This window comes from Mesoplodon mirus (assembly GCF_964341445.2).
Source record: "Mesoplodon mirus genome assembly, chromosome: 3".
NCBI lineage: Eukaryota > Metazoa > Chordata > Mammalia > Artiodactyla > Ziphiidae > Mesoplodon > Mesoplodon mirus.
In genome coordinates this window covers 35,036,789-35,056,360 of record NC_138978.1, presented here as the reverse complement: position 1 = coordinate 35,056,360, position 19,572 = coordinate 35,036,789, and the positions used below count along the sequence as shown (strand labels likewise).

General features: G+C 42.8%; 1 protein-coding gene across 18 annotated transcripts in view; it reads right to left on the bottom strand.

Annotated features, from left to right (window-relative positions):
• Nucleotides 1-19,572, bottom strand: part of MACF1 (microtubule actin crosslinking factor 1) — a gene marked incomplete at its 5' end in the record, with an annotated part of 343,589 nt that overhangs the window by 178,619 nt on the left and 145,398 nt on the right. For 3 of the 18 annotated variants that reach the window (XM_082612353.1, XM_082612364.1, XM_082612365.1), the window contains one exon: nucleotides 9,250-10,349. The exons of 12 other annotated variants lie outside the window; for them this stretch is intronic. In XM_082612353.1, the coding sequence (XP_082468479.1) occupies nucleotides 9,250-10,269 (1,020 nt within the window). Of the gene's footprint in view, nucleotides 1-9,249; nucleotides 10,352-19,572 lie in introns of those variants that run through there. 3 more of the 18 variants (XM_082612367.1, XM_082612366.1, XM_082612358.1) reach the window with 3 other exon arrangements.

The following is a 19,572-nucleotide window of genomic DNA, read 5'->3' as shown; positions in this document are numbered from 1 at the left end:
AAATATGTCACAAGAATGCTTGTCAAAATATGATAAATATTTTATAGCAAAAAGCTATAAAGAGCTTAAACTCTAACGAGGGATTGATTGGTTATAAATTATAGCACACATACATGGTAGAATTCTTTGTAGCACGTAAAAAGGTATGCTTTAGTAAAAAAAAGGAAGTAATTGATGAGGAAAAATAAACAAATAAAATGAAATAAAATAAAAAAGGAAATGTGTTGTCAAATAAACTGGCTGCCTTTGCTAAGTCTTCCTCTAGTGTAAAAATACTCTGAGATATTTCTACCATATAAAGTTTGCTGATTTTATTACCAATAAAAAATCTTATTTATGGAAAAAAAAGATATGCTTTAGAAAACGTTAATGATAGGAAAATGATCACCATATTTTACAAAAAGAAAAAGAATACAAACAAAATAATATATAATAACACTGATTTTACATGAAAAATATATAACATATAGTTAAGTAATAGTCATATATACGCATAATGTATGTGATAGATGCATATATGTATGTGTATATACACCAAACTAGTAATCATAGTTATCTCTAAGTGGTAGCATTATAGATGATTTTTATACTTCCCAAATTTTCTACATTATGTAATTTTTTTTTTTTTTTTTTTTTTTTTTGCGGTACGCGGGCCTCTCACCGCCGTGGCCTCTCCCGTTGCGGAGCACATGCTCTGGATGCGCAGGCTCAGCGGCCATGGCTCACGGGCCCAGCTGCTCCGCGGCACGTGGGATCTTCCCAGACCTGGGCATGAACCCGTGTCCCCTGCATCGGCAGGCGGACTCTCAACCACTGCGCCACCAGGGAAGCCCTATGTAAACTTTTATATTTAGAAAAAAGTTATTTTAAGAAACCTCCAAAATCTAGCACAGGACCTACTTTGAAGAAATGTCAGTCTGAGAGAGGAGAAAAGTGCATGCCTTTGATTCCACACAAGCCTAGGGTTGAATCTCAAGTTCACCAACTACAAGCTGGGCCTTGGTTATACCATTTGTAAAGTGGGAATCACACCTATTACCTTCTCAGGATAGCTGTGACAGTCAACGGTATTATACAGTGAAGTACCAGCCCAAACACGGGGCTGAGCTCGACAAAGTTCCCTTCTCTCTTCCTTGTATAAATGGTGGTTCTCCTTCAGTTACTGCTGTCTAACTCCCACAGCACTGTCAGTCTGTATCATCAATTAAATGCTATCTTGCATTATTGGCTATTATTTAATGTATTTTTATTATTTAATATCTCCCCAAGATTAGGTTTCCTGAGGTGCTGATACTACATCTTAACTATCAGAATGACCTAAAATCATAGCAGGTGCTATGAAGGAGAGCTCCTCAACACAGGATATGTTCCAGCAGAAGCTGGGATGCATCTCTGAGACTCAGTGATCAAGGTCCTTCTGTATTGCACCTGGTGTTGTGCTGGTCATATGGTGGACTCTTAACATGTTTTAATTAATAATCACTTGGTTAATAAACAAAATAATAAAAATAAACAAATAAATGCATTTGGGGGCAAGACCCACCTAGAATCCTGAGACACATTATTTTATCGACAGCAAACTTACCTAGCAAATAATGTATATAATGTATATAAGCAAACAAGCCAAGGACCCAATGATGGATTATGGTGCCCACGCCATCATCCTGTGAGTCCAGTGTAAACAGCCCCTCACCAGTACCAATTCTCAATTCTCTGCCAGTTCTCCTCAACGACATTTCTAGCTATTTATTTTAGTGGCTAAATGCCACCCACATTGACATATCCCAGTTCTTCCACTGTAGTGCTTCACATACATATTAAGGCAAAATATTGCTGGGAACAGGAGATAGATTTGTTGAAGTGAAAAGGGATAGAATTTGAATAAGCAAAATGAAATGTGAGTATTTGGGTTCTTTACCCAAAAAAGAAATTCCAGTTAGTCAATTGATATTGTATCTCCACAATATCACAGTCAATATCTCCAATGGCATCTCCTGTCTGCCAATCACAGTATCTTTGTATATTGCATTGGAAGCAGTTCAATGAACAGCTGTACTTCAGATTTTCCACATAGCTGTAATGAGACAGGGAAATATTTAGATCCCTCAGGGGAAGGAAAAATACCCTGTTTGGATTAGGGCCTTTCCTAGATTGTGAACTGGATGAGAAAAATGGGATTATCATCAAAATCATCTCAATAATTAAATTTGGCTTTTGTCCATCTTTTCATGTAATATTCACATGTGATTGCACAGTGCTGTCCTTTGGGATATGCAGAAGCTTTTACCTTAATCTCCCACATGGAGAATTCCAGCTTCAGTGTCAGGGAGCTTTCTCCCTCATCTGGATGTTTAAAAGGAACCATTTGGAGAGAGAGCACAGCCTCATTACCATCTCAGAGACTAAACTCATCTACCTAAATTTTCTTTCAACGTACACTCCCCATGGCTTGATTAATTCCTTCTCTGAAGTATTATCTAGAAACTGAGCATGTTCCTAATAAGTCAGTAAGTTTTTACTGAACAACATCTCATCTGTGCTTCACACTATGTCAGACACCATATGTTAGGACGAGGGAGAAGAACAACAACAAAACAGTCAATCACCATGGGACTGACTCATTCTGTTGTTATTTCTTGAGCAACACCTATGTTCTAGGAGCTGTGTTCAAGTTCTTGGTATCTTGGGACAGAAGCACAACCTTGGGCCTCAAGCTCAAGCAATTCAGTAGGGGAGACAACATACCAATCAGAGAGATCAATGCTGTGACAGAGGTAAGCAAGTAACCCGAACTAGCAGTGTCGAGGAACTCTGCAGAGATGATAAGACAACATCTATGCTGAGTTTTAATATCTAAGAAGAGGGCTTCCCTGGTGGTGCAGTGGTTAAGAATCTGCCTGCCAATGCAGGGGACACGGGTTCGAGCCCTGGTCTGGGAAGATCCCACATGCTGCAAAGCAACTAAGCCCTCGCGCCACAACTACTCAGCCTGCGCTCTAGAGCCCGCGAGCCACAACTACTGAAGCCCATGCGCCTAGAGCCCGTGCTCCGCAACAAGAGAAGCCACCGCAATGAGAAGCCCATGCACCACAATGAAGAGTAGCCCCTCCTCGCCGCAACTAGAGAAAGCCCACGGGCAGCAACAAAGACCCAAGGCAGCCTAATTAATTAATTAATTAAAAATTAAAAAATAAAAATTTCAGCATATTAAAAACAAAAGACATGAAAGCTCAAACTGGGAACTGATATAGGAGAGAAGATTAGAGAGATTATGGAGGGGTTGGAATACCAGGCTGAGGATTTTGGACTTTGCAAGTCTACATAAGTCTCAGGGAATGAACTAGATGTAATGAGCTAACAGATACTTGATTCACATGTCCTCAAGTTTCTAGCTGACTTCATCCCGCTACAGTGAAGGCATCAGTCTTTCAAAACTTCCATTCAAGAAACAGGTGAAGGCACAATGCAATAATTCATTACAAATGCCTGGCTAGAAGGATCTCATGGCAGCTGTGTTTATTCCCTACAGAAGAGTTAGGTAAAGATCAGGGGTGCTCCTTTCAATATTCAAGTTCAGAGTCATGGAGGTCTCTCTAGAGCAGGGGTCCCCAACCCCCGGGCCGCAGACCAGTACCAGTCCGCGGCTCGTTAGGAACCGGGCCACACAGCAGGAGGTGAGCAGCAGGCGAGTGAGCGAAGCTTCATCTGCCGCTCCCCATCGCTCACATTTCGCATTACCGCCTGAAACACCCCCACCCCCTCCCACACCCCTATCCATGGAAAAATTGTCTTCCATGTAACTGGTCTCTGGTGCCAAAAAGGTTGGGGACCGCTGCTCTAGGGAATACAATTAGAATGGAAATCCTAGGTCACAGACTACTGGCATTTTTAAATTCTCCTAAATACTGCCAAACTACTGTCAAATAACAATACCAATTTATATTTCTATCCACAAGGGTGTGAAGAGGTTTTTCCATCATTCTGCATCTTCACCTACACTCTGTATTTTCAAACGTTTTATTTTCTGCCAGTCTGAGGGGTATAAAATTGCATCCTGTTGCTGTTTTGAGTTTTATATCTTTGATTGCTAGTGAGAAAGACTCCTGTGTATGAGGCATTTGGGTTTTCTTTTTTTGTGAACTGCTTATTCCTGGGCTTTCCCCTATTTTTCTACTAGTGTGTTTACCTTTTTCTTGTTTACTTATAGGAATTATTTAAATAATAATATTAATAACGAACATCTATTGTGTTTTACTTGAATTTACTCATATAATTCTCACAACAACCCTACAGAGTACATACTACTCTTATCCTCAATTTACAAATGAGGTAACTGTGCCACAGAGAATTTAAGTAACTTGCCCCAAGGTACATGGCTACTAAGTAGTAGAGCTGGAATTCAAACTCAGCCAATCTGGCTCCACACTCTTAACCACATCACCTATACTACACTTCATATATTCGGGACATTAGTCCTTTTTCAGTATATGCACTATATAATTCTACCATTATTTTTAACTTTCCATCTCAAGGAACTAAAAAAAGAAGAACAAATGAAGCCAAAAGTTAGTAGAAGGAAGGAAATAACAAAGATTAGAGCAGAAATAAATGAAATAAAGACGAAAAAGACAATAGAGAAGATCAACAAAACTAAGAGCTGGTTCTTTGAAAAGATAAACAAAATTGACAAGCCTTTAGCTAGACTCACCAAGAAAAACAGAGGAGACAAATAAAATCAGAAATGAAAGAGGAGATGTTACAAATGATACCACAGAAAGATCAAGGATCATAAAAGACTGCTATGAAAAATTACACACCAAGTTGGACAACCTAGAAGAAATGGATAAATTCCTAGAAATACACAACCTACCAAGACTGAATCATGATGAAATAGAAAATCTGAACAGACTGATTACTAGTAAGGAGATTGAATCAGTAATCAAAAACCTCCCAACGAGGGCTTCCTTGATGGCGCAGTGGTTGAGAGTCCGCCTGCTGATGCAGGGGACACGGGTTCGTGCCCTGGTCTGGGAAGATCCCACATGCCGTGGAGCAGCTAGGCCCGTGAGCCATGGCCGCTGAGCCTGTGCTCCGCAACGGGAGAGGCCACAACAGTGAGAGACCCACGTACCGCAAAAAAAAAAAAAAAAAAAAAAGACAATAATAATAATAAAGATAATAATAAACACATTACATGTTAATAATATAAATAACAATTTGACAAAAATACATTTTCCAAAACAAATTAGTGAGAAGAGCAGCAAAAAGCAAATCAAAACCCAGAAAAACAACTTTCCATTTGAAATGGAAAATATCAAATATATACAAAAAAAGGCAGAATGGTATTATGAACTCCTATGTACCCATCACCCAGTTTCAACCATATCAACTCATAGCTAATATTGTTTCATCTACACTCCACCCACTTCACCCCTCCCCTATTATTATGAAGCAAATCCCACACTATCATTTCCTCCAAAAACACTTCAGTATGTATCTCTAAAAGGACTCTTTTTTTTTAAACATAGCCACAACACCATTGTTATACCTGAAAAATAATGATTCTTTGGTAATATTTTCAATTAAGTAAAATTTTTTGAAAGGAACTTCTCTCGTGGCGCAGTGGTTAAGAATCCGCCTGCCAATGCAGGGGACACGGGTTTGAACCCTGGTCCGGGAAGATCCCACATGCTGCGGAGCAACTAAGCCCATGCGTCAAAACTACTGAGCCTGCGCTGTAGAGCCCACAAGCCACAACTACTGAGTCCATGTGGCACAACTACTGAAGCCCGTGCACCTAGAGCCCATGCTCTGCAACAAGAGAAGCCCACGCACCGCAACGCAGAGTAGCTCCCACTTGCTGCAACTAGAGAAAGCCCGCGGGCAGCAACAAAGACCCCACGCAGCCAAAAATAAATAAATAAAAAAAATTTTTTTAAAGAAAATTCCTTTCTTAAATGAAGCTCTAACTGTAACTTTAACTGCTACATTCCTCCAATAGTATCATCTGGTTAATTTTGCTTTCTTCTTGTAATACAAAGCCAATATTAGTAAAACTACTTTCCCTATAATGAAAGAGGAGAAATGGGAAAGGGATACTTATAACTGAAAAGGCTTAGCCCAGAAAATAATATACCTACTGATTTCCTTCTCATCATTCCTAGCCCCAGAGTTATCTGACTATTCACCTGAAATCTAAGGATTTGTGGCAAGGGCAATGGTATACAGCCAATTCTCCATCAACAGAATCCACTAACAATTGGCAGTGGAGCCAAGACAGAGAAAAGAAAAGGATTTTCAACAATTTTCCTTGTTCCATTAAGTCAGGTATTATGGCTATTGATGGCAGCTGGGAGTAGGGAGTCCTCCTGAGAGACAGAATGGACCAGCGAAGGCCTTTGTCTGACATCAAAGTACAACTGCTGTTAACTCGCTCCCGTCCGGCTCCAAATCAGAGTCTACTTATTCTGAAAACCATTTTTGTCCCCTGACCCCTGTCATCCTGTTTCTCTTGTTAACTGTTTCCTGTCAAGAGAAAAATCAACTCTACCAGGTGAACAGAAAAGCAGACCATCTGTCTTCTATTACCTAAACCCGGCACTCAGCAAGCATCAGAATCAGTTCCCATTTCTCTCTATCCTGAAAAGAAACAAACCCACTGCCAAGTTTCTGTGCAGCCGGAGCCTGGCCCCACTCCCATCACCATGCCCTGGAGTGATCAACGGGAGAGACAAGGCGGCCTGAGTTATGCCAAGGACAGACACCACTCTGAAGCTCGAACTGTTTCTGCGGAGGGTTACTACCCTGACATGTTAAAGACAAAACAAAACGAGCACCAACAAACAAACAAAAAATCAACCCTGTTGAAGCGCCTGCTGCCCCTCTCCGCGAAGGAGCTGGTGTGTGACGAGCAGCGGCCCTCTTCTGACCCCCGTGTCCTCCCAGGGCTCTCACTCCAGTCAGATGCTCTCGCCTTGTGGTGCAATCCACATTTCACAGGAGGTCTGCAGTGTCAAAACACGCTGCCCTGTCTCTCAGCTGACGCTGTCCCCAGGCCGTGTGAACAGCCTGCCAGGGAGGGGGCAGCTCCCTGAAGACAATGCCTTCAGAGACCAAAGAGGGTCTGAGGCCCCTGTGACCTTAAGGACTTTCATCCTGAAGGGATTTCACACTTATCTTGAGAAGTCACTTCTTATCTGTCATACAGAATGGTCAGCCTGTGGTCCCTGCATCACCTGATGGACACAGAGCCTCAGAGACGTGTCAGCCTTCTGAGCTGACTCCGGGCCACCTAGTTTTTCTGCCTGGGCCATCACTGAGTAGTCTGGTTGTGTCTGCTCTCAAGGGGTAGCTGGGACGGGATGTAGAGCCTGGCTGCCCAGAAAACGCCACACACCAGTATGATTCTCATACTGAGCAGCCCAAGAATCACACTGCTGTTGATTCTGTTAAACTACAGATCAGAGTCTACTCCCACCAATCTTTTCTTGGAGACTCCTCACAGAGTTGTCCAGAACCTTCCTGCTCCAGGGTGGAGATCCCACATCAAAAGCACCACAGTCATGTATGGGCCATTATCTAGAACTGATTTCCACTAGGAGTCCCTTCACATTTTATACTCCAAACTTTCTGAAAGTCTCACACCGAATTATAAGAATGTATCCTAAATCATCGTGATGCCTCCACAGCTTCAACTTTAACCCCAGGAATATCAAAGGAGCAGTCAGTTCAGCAGTTGGTTCTGCCACAATTACTCTACATCTGTTCTGTACAAAGATAAAAGGTGACTTTGACATTCCCTCTTATCCGATGAACCTCAAATACACCCCCACCCCCGCAGCCTCACTGCCTTTCTACTTTAACACACACACACACACACACACACACACACACACACACACATTTTTATATGGAAAAGCCCAAGGATGCCTCCTGCCCAACCGCATAATAAATATTTTTCAATGGCCATCTTTTCCTCCAACTGTTTGGAGTCTCCAAACTCTATAACAACAAAGGGCACTGAAATGGGCCTATCCATGGGGGAAATTCATCACCCAAAAGGTCATTTTAAGCACAGATCAGCTTAAAATTTATGCCTCTCCTCAGCCTCGTACTGTTGATGATTAGCAGGGCACCTGTAGGTGGGCCACACTGTCTGCTTTGCAGACATCAGGGCAGCTGCCCACAGCCTAGCAAGGAAAATGCCATCCTCCGTCTTCCACCTCTTGCCGCGCTGGGAGCCTAGGTTTTTATTTCTTTTGCTGCAGAGACTTAACATGCCAATAAAAGTTCTTCAGTCACTGATGAATTATAACTTTAGTCACCTACACAATCACACCCCTATGTGACAGACCAGACCCTGTGCCACCCAGGGTCTTGCTGAGTCTCCTTCCCTCTCAGTGTTCAGAGCTCTTGAATTCCCACTTGCTCCTTGACCCCTAAAAACATTCACAGCACCCACCACCTAAAACTACCACCACCTCCACTTATGTCTGAATATACATCTCACAAACAAAAACATGTCAGAGCCATAAACAAGTCCAATCAGAAAGCAAACTGTTTCTAGCCTTGAACTTTCAAACTGCCCTAACTCCCTCTCTACCCCCCCCTCCCCCCAGCTCTGGACTAATCTCCAGATAAATCCATGCTCCTCTCCTCTAATGCTGGAATTAGGAACCAAAGGAGGACTAGCCTCTCCACCTAAACACATATTGAATGGGTGTTGCCATTAGCAGTGTCCCCAAGGGGGGGAATTACATCAGCTCCAATAAGAACATCATTCTCCAGGGAGAAGAACAACCACCCCTCAGCCCTTCCACACTCATTTTGGAGTCAGCCAGGCCTCCCCATCACCTCCGTGCCATACCACAACTTCCGACAGCAGGGACGTGCCATACCACAACTTCCGACAGCAGGGACGCTGATAAACAGACCTGTTGAGAGTTAAGTATTACCTAGCACTGCAGCTGGAGAGATAACCCCACCAGATAGCTCGAGCAATTATGCGGCATGGTTACCCAGAGTCAGGGGTTCCCCAGAGACCACAAGACAGTTTCAAGCATCAAGGGGCAGACCTGAAATAGATTTTGCTTGCCAAGCGCAGCAGTCGCTAACTACTGGTACTTGACTAACAGGTAAAGTTTGAGAAGCAGCACCAAGCTCCTCACTGCTCGCCACATTCCACTCTCGTAAGTTTGAGACCAGTAATACAAACCGCTGTTTGACTACCCCTTGAACATGCCCACCTACCTCCTCCAGACCCCCTAAGGGGGTGGGGCTTGCCTCCAAAGAAAGGGTGCCATCCTCTTCTGAGAAGGACGTGGAGCTCTTTTCAGGCTCTGTATCTTTAGGCTGGACCCCTCGTAAGTGCAGCCTGTCGCTGCCATAGCCAGAGGAGGAGGGCAAGATGCTCTCAGTCAGGCCACTGATGGATAGATCACTCTGAGAAGCAGGCAGTCTAGGAACCTGGGGCGGCACTCGACCCACGTGGGCAGGCTCTGTGCAGCTCTGGCCCCTCGACTGGGCCGGCAGTGATGAAGGAGAACGTTCCACAATCCAGGCACCTGTCTGAGGGGCACTTAAAATGCCCTTGGTTCCTCCCCCTACACTCCATCCCTCGGAAAGATGGTCTTGACTTCCTGTGTCGGTGGGGCAGTCTGTCCTGGGGAAAGTGTTGCTCCCAAATCCAAGCTGAGTATCTCCTTTCTCCACTGCAGTCCGTCCATGCAAAGGCAGCAGCACGGCCCTGCTGCTGCAGGATGCTGCCCTCGGAAATTCCACCAGTTGGCTCACTGACTTCTCACAGTTCCTTTCTGCGGGGTTATCGAGCAGGTGAGCGATGACAGTCATCCCCTCTTCCAGGGAATCCCAGACCCCTCTGGCAACTGATGACTCATCCTCTAACAAAAGCTGAGCAGTCTGGATCTCCCCCTGGAATCTCTCCTTCACCTGCACGATCATCCCCTGATCTCCCACCCCTGAGTTGGGGGCCGAGTCCCCAGGCAGTAAAATGTCTGTGGGGGGTGGCTCTACCCCTCCCACTCCTTCCTCCTTTTGGAGACTCACTGTTAACTTCGTCAGGGTTTCCGTCTCTTCGATGACTCCAGTTCCTTGCAAGGGTTCTTCCTCACGAGGGACCTCTGGAGTAGGGGTTTTCTTCCCCCTCCACTTCCTTTTGAACCGAACCCTTTTCTTAGGAGATATGGGAGTCTTCTCAGGAACAGCTATTGAATCTTTCGGCTCCTTAACGCAGCCCAGCGAATTTCCCATTGCCTTCCTCTCCTAATCTCAGCAAAAACGCAGCTAAGCCAGTCCTGGGATCCCAGAGAAATCCCAAGCTTGGCTTCATCGGATTAGATGCACGTTTAAAAACATGCACTAGGCCGGCGATCCCTCCAGTTCTTCCTCCCTCCCCGCCTCTCTCTGTCTCTTCCAGCCGCTGCCGATTCAGACAGCCATCTTACAGGCTCAGAGCTGCAACAAGACAAATTCAAAGCATCTCACTGCAGTTCAGAAATCACTTGACCTAAAAGCAGACAGAAACCGGATTGGCTGCAGCTTCCTCTCTCCAAATATGAGGTAATTGGAGCACTGCCTTCAGAAACACAAACAGAAAGCAGAAAGGAGCTAGAAACCAGGGGAAGGGAGGAAATAGGGAGGGCAGGAAGGAGGGAGGGAATGTAAGAGTAAATGGAAAAGGGAGGGGGAAAGAAAAGAGGCCCTGGGAGAAGGTAACGTGAAGGAAGGAGGAGGAGAAAGAGGGGGAAAAGCAAGCCAGCGGCTGGGAGCAACCAGGAAGGGAAGGGCCAAGAGGAACCAGGGCCGGGGACTATGGCCCCCAAACTGTGAAGTGAAACAGATTTCAATTGCTGCACCAAGATGTCCAAAAGAAAATATCAAGCAGGATTAACATACTCTCGATTTTTTCAGGTCAGAAACAATAAAATTATAACCAGAAGAGAGACCAGAGCGTAATCCTCATAGTTACAAAAAGAAACACAAGCTTTAAAGATCTAGTCTCCTGTAGCATTTATTTCCCTACTTTTGAGAGAAAGAGAGAGAGAGACATCTGTTAATTCTTCTGGCCAATGACACACAGAGGAAAAACCTGGAAATCGGCTTTGAGTACAGTATATGGATGCTCGGTAAAAAGGATACCACTTCCATATACAACAGAGAAGCAGCGTTTCTGCTGAACAATACTTGACGTGAATGTCCAACAGTAATTACTGCTACTACTGACAGCTAACATGTTTTTACATTTGTCATGTGCCACGCCCCATGCTAAGCTATAGATTGTCTCATTTAATTCCCACAGTAACCAAATGAAGTCAAAACTATTATTTTACACTTTACAGATAAAGAAACTGAGGTTCAAGGAAGTGGATTCCTTTGCTCAAGGCTACACAAAGTGGCAAAGCCAGAACATGAACCCCTGGTTAAGACTTTGAACTTCAAACCCTTGTTACACTGCCTTCTACCTGCAGCAGGGATGGAAGTCTGTACTCAGTTAAGTAAAACAGGAAGATACTCCACTGTTTTGAATTGGCAACTAGACTCACATGGACCAAGGGCTGAAACAAAAAGATAACTCTTGATCTTTGGGAGCAACAGAGGAAGTCACTAAAATGAGGCCCAGATGGTTTTTACTCAAATTGCAGCGGGGCAGGAAGTCTGAATTAAAGGTCTAAAAAGTTGGTGGGACCTCCCTGGTGGTGCAGTGGATAAGACTCCGTGCTCCCAATGCAGGGGGCCCGGGTTTGATCCCTGGTCAGGGAATTAGATCCTATATGCATGCCGCAACTAAGAGTTCTCATGCCACAACTAAGGAGCCCGCGAGCCACAACTAAGACCTGGTGCAACCAAATAAATTAATTAAATAAATAAATATTTTAAAAAATAATTACAGTAATTACTTTAAAGCTCATCTTTTAAAAAAAAAAAAAAGTCTAAAACGTTGGATTCAAAAACCACCCTGTTGTGCCAGTGGGATTTGCCCACCCCAGTTTTTTTTAGTATAGCGTGTGACAGGTGAGATTAACAGCACAATCCAAAGGGCTCCAAGTGGAGTGGAAGGACAGAGTTTACATGTGTTTCCTCCTGGTCAAATCTATTCATTCTATACCGAAAGGATCCAGACCACGCTGCAGAGAGAAATAGTCGACCTGGTTCTACGTAAGCCTACCCACCTCTCCTGGAGACCTGAAAAAGTGCCCGCCACCAAAGGAAAGCAATAAGAACCCCTAAGCAACAGCTCTTCCACAGCACTTCTGAGACCCTATTGATGCCCCATCTGCCTCACCATTGCAGGAGGTGTTCTTTCTCCCCTAAGCCTTTACAAAGGCTGACTGTGAAGCTGTAGCACCATCTGATGGCCATTGTAAACCACAGCAAGAAACAAGACAAGGAGGTTAGCATGAGAGAGAAACTCAGTCAGACTCCAGAAAAATCACTTAATCGGCAAAACATGTGACGTCACAGTATAATGCTCCAGGCAGGCACCAGGCCTCTACTCCGTCAACGAAGAGCGCTGAACTGTGGAACTTCTCAGATGTACACCCCAAGGCTCAAGCTTGAATTCTGCTCATGAAATACAAGCAAACTGAATTCCTGAAAACGATCAACTCAGGGGCAAGAGACAGCCTCTGGATATGACCGCTGCTGCTGCAGTTTTCTCTAACAGACGGGCCTGACAGAGCTGAGCAGATTACTTCTAGGAGCCTTTTCTGTCTTAAACTTCTGCCTATGTTGGGCAAATCAGGCTTTCATTTCCTTCTGCTCCAGAGGAAAACTGGTCTAGGAAAAGAGCAGAGAGTTCAGCAAGGTAGACCTAGGTTCAAATTCCCACTTCTGTTAACTCAGTAGCTAAGTAACTATCTTGCTAAGTGATTCAGTCTCCTTACCTCTAAAACATGGATGCTACCCCTTACTTAATGGGGTTGTAGAAAGGGTTCATGGGATGGTGTCTTGAAAGTGCTTGGCTCCCTGCCTGGTCTATGGTAAGTCCCTTTTCTCCTCATTTACTACTGGAGCTAAGAGGTATGAGGCACTCCACCACCACCAGGGTCCTAATATACTCTTTTTCTTGATTAGGCTCTAAGGAAAGTAGCTATGTTCTAACGTCCAAAGTTTAGGTGCTTGTTTTTCTCCATAGGGGGCGCTGCTTCCCCTAGTTTACTGAGTAAGTTAACTGATCACAAGGGCTTTCCCCTGGACCTTCTTCTCATCTAGCCTGAACTCTCAACACATGGCCAGCTGCCTTCTGGGAGAGCAGATTTCTAGTGCCCACATATTTTTCACGTCTTCTCCTTTGGCTTTTTCTAGTTAACTGTTTACTGCCCATAGGTCTCCCATAGAGACAGCGGGCATGAAAGACTCCAGAGCAAAAAACGTCATTCATTCACTCCACCAGCATGAACGATGCCTCATCTACATGCCAAGCACTAAGTGTCATAAAATACACACAAATGTAAACCCAACGAAGACCACTCTTGACCTAAACTCCCAGACTTCTTAAATTTCAGAGTGCTATACATACACGAGTATTTAATAAACATTTGAAAGTTGGAAAGCTAATTTTGTCAGATTCTGATTTTTAAAGAACTTATCTTCTAGAAAAATCATAAATCCTAACATGAACCTTAAAACAGGCCTGGACAAAACCAAGAGATAAGAAATCCTATTATTAGTATCTGGATGTATAACCTAAAAAAGTCAGTTGGGAAGTCAAAGAGCAATATAGCTGAGAAGTATATATAATAGAAAACAGTGGACTAATGTAGATTCTTTAACAGGGAGTATCATAACGATGCTACAGCAGAGGAAGACCCTTCTGACAGAGATTAGAATACAGAGGAATAAAAAGAAAAAGGACTAAACAACACGGACCTACCATATAGCACAGGGAACTATATTCAATACCTTGTAATAACATATAATGGAAAAAATCTGAAAAGAATATGTGTGTGTGTGAATTTCTTTGCTGTACACCTGAAACACTGTAAATCAACTATAGTTCAATAAAAAATAAAATAAAATAATAATTTTAAAAGCAAAAAAAAAAAAGTCAGTTGGTCTCTGTGTTTCAGTTTGCTCATCTGAACAATGGGCACAGGAAAACAGACATCACAGTCTATTTATCTGGTCTACCTACCCCACAGCTTCGAGGAGACCAATTTCATACAATATCCATTCATTTAACAAATACTTATTGAGTGAAACAAATAACCACGTTACACAGCAGTATGTGTCACACAACCCTGTAAGTCATACTGGCCTTCTCAGACTGACTGAAAAAATGAAAAGTATACTGGAAAAAAAAAAGCATATATAAAAGCAAATATAAAATATTAACATCTGTTTAATTTTGAAGGTGACTACACACATGAAGATCTGTCACATACTTTTCTGTACTTCTCCGGGTAATTAAAAATTTCATAATTAAAAACTAAAATCGGGACTTCCCTGGTGGCGCAGTGGTTAAGAATCCGCTTGCCAATGCAGGGTACTCAGGTTCGAGACCTGCTCCGGGAAGATCCCACATGCCATGGAGCAACTAAGCCCGTGCACCACAACTACTGAGCCTGCGCTCTACAGCCCGCAAGCCACAACTACTGAGCCTGAATGCCGCAACTACTGAAGCCCGCGCACCTAGAGCCCGCGCTCGCAACAAGAAGCCACCACAATGAGAAGCTTACGCACGGCAACAAAGAGTAGCCCCCGCTCGCGGCAACTAGAGAAAACCCTTGCACAGCAATGAAGACCCAACACAACCAAAAAAAAATAATAATAAAATCCTTTAAAAAAAAAAAAAGAATACATTCTCCTGCAAACTAAAACCACAAGGAGATACCATTTCACACCCACTATGATGGCTATAATCTAAAAGACAGACAATTACAAGGATATGGAAAAACAGGAACTCTCACAATTGAGCTAGTGGGAATATAAAATGGTTCAGCCACTTTGGAAGACAGTTTGGCAGTTTCTTAAAAAGTTATATATAAATCTACCCTATAACCCAGCAATTCCACCCATAGGTATATAGCCAAGAGAAATGAAAATATACATCCACACAAATATTCAAATCAACGATATTTATAACAGCCAAAAAATGAAAACAACCCAAATGTCCATCAACTGCTGAATAAACAAAATATATGGTATATCCATACAACAGAATACTCCTCAGCAATAAAGGAATTAAGTACTCATACATGCTACAACATAGATGAACCTCAAAAATATTATATTAAGTGAAAGAAGCTAGACACAAAAGAGCACCTATTGTAAGATTCCATTTAAATGAAATGTCTGGAATAGGCAAATCTGTAGAAACAAAAAACATATTAGTGGTTGCCTAAGGCTGGGGATGGGAATGGAGAATAACTATAAATAGACAAGAAGGACCTTCGTGGGATGATGAAAATGTTCTAAAATTGGCTTATGGTGATGGTTATACAACTCATAAAAATCACTGAATTACACAATGAAAATGCGTCAATTTTATGGTACATAAATTATACCTCAATAAAGTTTTTTAAAAAGAATGTATTTTCTTAAACAAACAATAGAATGATAACCAAAAGATGTTTTAAAACAATTAGCTAACTATATGGAAAGGGAAGAAACAGAATGGAGGGGGCAGAGATGAAAGCTAGACTTCACTAAACACACCTTGTGTTCACTTTTTAAAATTTCCCTTTGGAACAATGTATATGGTCTATAAAACATAAAATAAAATTGAAAGGGAAAAAAACAATCCTTAAAAACTGAAGGAACATAAAAGCAAATGAACCTAATTGTGTATTGAATTAATGGCTTAACAACACAGAGAGAAGTTACTTCAAATGACTATAAAACAAAATTATTTGTACGTCCTTAGGAGATCAACATTAAGGACAAAAAGAACCGCAAAGAAATCACAAATTTTTCAGTAATCGTGTTGTTAATAATAACGCTGTCATTTTATTTTGATTCAAATATATTACATATAATATATATGACTTTCTATATACGCTATAATATATATATGATTTTATGTATGCGTGCATCCGTGTGCTTGTGTGTGTATGAAAAAGGGAAAAAGTAATGTGTTACTTAGATAGCATCAAGATTTTCAGCATAAGAAAAAAAAGGATACAAACATAAAGTCAAAGAAGCTGAATAAAACTCTGTAATTCTAAGTTTGAATTAGAAACATCATTATAAATTCCTGATTTTTTTAAAAGAGAAAAATACAAGTGTTAGCGAGCTCTGTCCATAGAAAACGCCTAGAGACAGTGGCCAACCCGGTAGCACTCAGACTGTTGTCAACAAAGAATTTCAGTTCCTTGGAGAAATTGCTAATCCCAGGCCCGAAACAGGAAATATACAAAAAATATCTGGAACAGCTCTTCACACAAGAAATAAAGGACATTATCAAAGACTATGGGGATCATGACAAAGGACGCAGAGTCAACCTGAAAAAAGTCATTGGCCAAAGATGGAGCTGAGTATTAGGAAAAATGACACCTGTATTTGATTAGAACACATTTAAGTCTGTTAAAAATCCATGAGTCACACTGATACTAAAGGAAAATAAATATCAACAAAGAAACTTTCATTGGTCTTTGGAGAAACTTAGAGAATCAACTAATTATTCTGAAAACTGGTAAAACAGGGAAAGATGAAAGATTTATCTTTGTATCTTGCCTTTCCTATAGGAGCTATCTCTCAGGGTAATGGATAAAGTAAAATTCTACTTTACAAAAGAATTATGGAATTTTGAGTATCACCATTTTGCAACTTCTAATGAAATAATGGAACTAGCAATGACAAACAGTAGCTGCTAAAGTTTTCGGGGAAGAGCTAACAGTGAGTGAATCTACAATGGATGGATCAGGCTGGTAACACCTGAACCCACTAATCAAACTTAACATCATGAAAAGACAGACAACAGACATTATGTGCCTTCTGATGTGTAGCAATAAAAGTATACAACTCGGGACTTCCCTGGTGGTGCAATGGTTAAGAATCCGCCTGCCAATGCAGGGGACACAGGTTCAATCCCTGGTCCGGGAAGATCCCACATGCCACAGAGCAACTAAGCCCGTGCGCCACAACTACTGAGCCTGAGCTCTAGAGCCCGTGAGCCACAACTACTGAACCCACACGCCGCAACTACTGAAGCCCACGCTCTCTAGGGCCCGTGTGCCACAACTACTGAGCCCGCTTACTGCAACTACTGAAGCCCATACGCCTAGAGCCCATGCTCCACAACAAGAGAAGCCACGGCAATAAGAAGCCCACACACCGCAACGAAGAGTAGCCCCCACTCGCTGCAACTAGAGAAAGCCCACACGCAGCAATGAAGACCCAACACAGCCAAAAAAAAAAAAGTATACAACTCAACATCACCATCCTTGCCCGCCCCCCCACACACACAAAAAAGGGAAACTGAGTATGATCCAGCCTCAGGTCTAAAACACCAGTTTACAGGCAACACAAGAGAGGGATGGAGGATGCTGTTGGAAAAAACATCCCAGAGATGCCACCAGCATCTTTACATAAATTGCATAGGACAAAAGACCTGATTTATTCAACAAACCAAAAGCAGAGAAAAAGAGGAGGAGAAAATTTAATACATGTGTGGACTTTGTTTGGATTCTGATTCAAACAAGCCATTTTTTAAATGAGATAACTGGGGAAATCTGAACAATGCTCAGATATTCAATGATTTTAAGAAATTACTGATTTTTACAGTGTTATAACACTGTGGTTTGCTTAAATGAAGAGTCTTTAAGAGATACACACCGAAATATTTACAGATGAAATTATATGATGTCTGGGACTCCTTTCAAAATAACCTACTGGGGGGTTTGAGGAGTGGATCAGGATATAGACAAAATAACACTGGCCATGAGTTAGTAACTGTAGGGCTAGGTGATGGGTACATGGTGGTTCTATACTATTTTCTCTGCTTTTATATACGTTTGAAATTTTTCATAACAAATTTTTAAAGAGAGAGTAAGAGAGAACATTTTCCTGATGCGGTGTTCAGTTAAGGAACATTACCACCATCTCCTCTGTCCCAGGAAAATTTTAATTAGCCAGTTCAATTTTCATTCCTTGACCCCTGAATTGCCCGTCAGGAGAAACAAAGACCCAGCGGACAGCTTCCTCTTACCTCACACCTATGAAGAATAACATTGGTCTCTCAAAGTGAAGGCAGGTTTGTGGTGAAATACAAACAACCAACCAAGTTTCTCTAAAAAACTCCTCTTTTCATAAGGGTGCCAAGAGGGTAACTCTATGAAAGCTCAGCAAAGTTCTTGTTCCCACCCTGCCAAGGCACACTGCCAAGTTCATGTTCGTGGTTATCCCTATATCCGAAGCATGCCTGAGGACACCCTGTGGTTCCACAAAAACACACGTTACCTCCACACTTTGCTAAGCCTACTTATGCTGCAGATTGCCAGCACTGGTTCCAAACCAGAGCCCCAAGAAATAAACCCTGAGCTCTCAGAATTTCCCAGATTCTCAGGAATTCTGAGACACCTGCTGTTCTGCCTTCACCCAGCAGGTGGCGCTGACTCCCCAACTGGGACATCACAGCAGCCACAGCCCTGGGAGTCACTGCCTTGAGATATTTATATTAGCCTTCTTTTCCCACCTGCTCAAGAAGTGCTCCCCTGGGACTTCCCTGGTGGCACAGTGGTAAAGAATCTGCCTGCCAATGCAGGGGACACAGGTTCGAGCCCTGGTCCGGGAAGATCCCACACGCCACAGAGCAACTAAAAGCCCACGCCACTACTGAGCCCGCACCCACGTGCCACAACTACTGAAGTCCATGCCTAGAGCCCGTGCTCCACAAGAGAAGCCACCGCAATGAGAAGCTCACACACCACAACCAAGAGTAGCCCTGCTCGCCACAACTAGAGAAAGCCCGCGCGCAGCAATGAAGACCTAACGCAGCCAAAAATAAATTAATTAATTAAAAAAAAAAAAAAAAAAAAGAACTGCTCCCTGTAATCGATCAGCCTTGTGTACAGCTGTTGGGTATAGGAGAACTGTCTGAGAAATAGTTTTGTTTAGTTGAGCTAACGTGATTCAAGATAGTCTACTTATAAAAACAGGGCTGTGATTTTCCAATAGCAATCCAGACTGGAAAAGGATTCACCTTCTTTGGGGGTACCAACAGGAAGGCTGTGTGACCATGTGAACACTAGCAACATGCCACTGTTCTTGGGTGTGATGGATGCTACAAGGTTTTGATTACAAACACATATACAAACCCATAGACCAAGGTGCTTGCTATGAACTGAATGTTTGTGTCCCCTCGAAATTCATATATTGAAGCCCTAACCCTGATATGATGGTATCTGGAGGTGGGGCCTTTGGCAGGTAATTAGGTTTAGATGAGGTCATGAGAGTGGAGCCCTCATAATGGGATTGATGTCCTTATAAAAAGATGAAGGTGGGGGGGCTTCCCTGGTGGCGCAGTGGTTGAGAGTCCGCCTGCCGATGCAGGAGACGCGGCTTCGTGCCCCGGTCCGGGAAGATCCCACGTGCCGCGGAGCGGCTGGGCCCGTG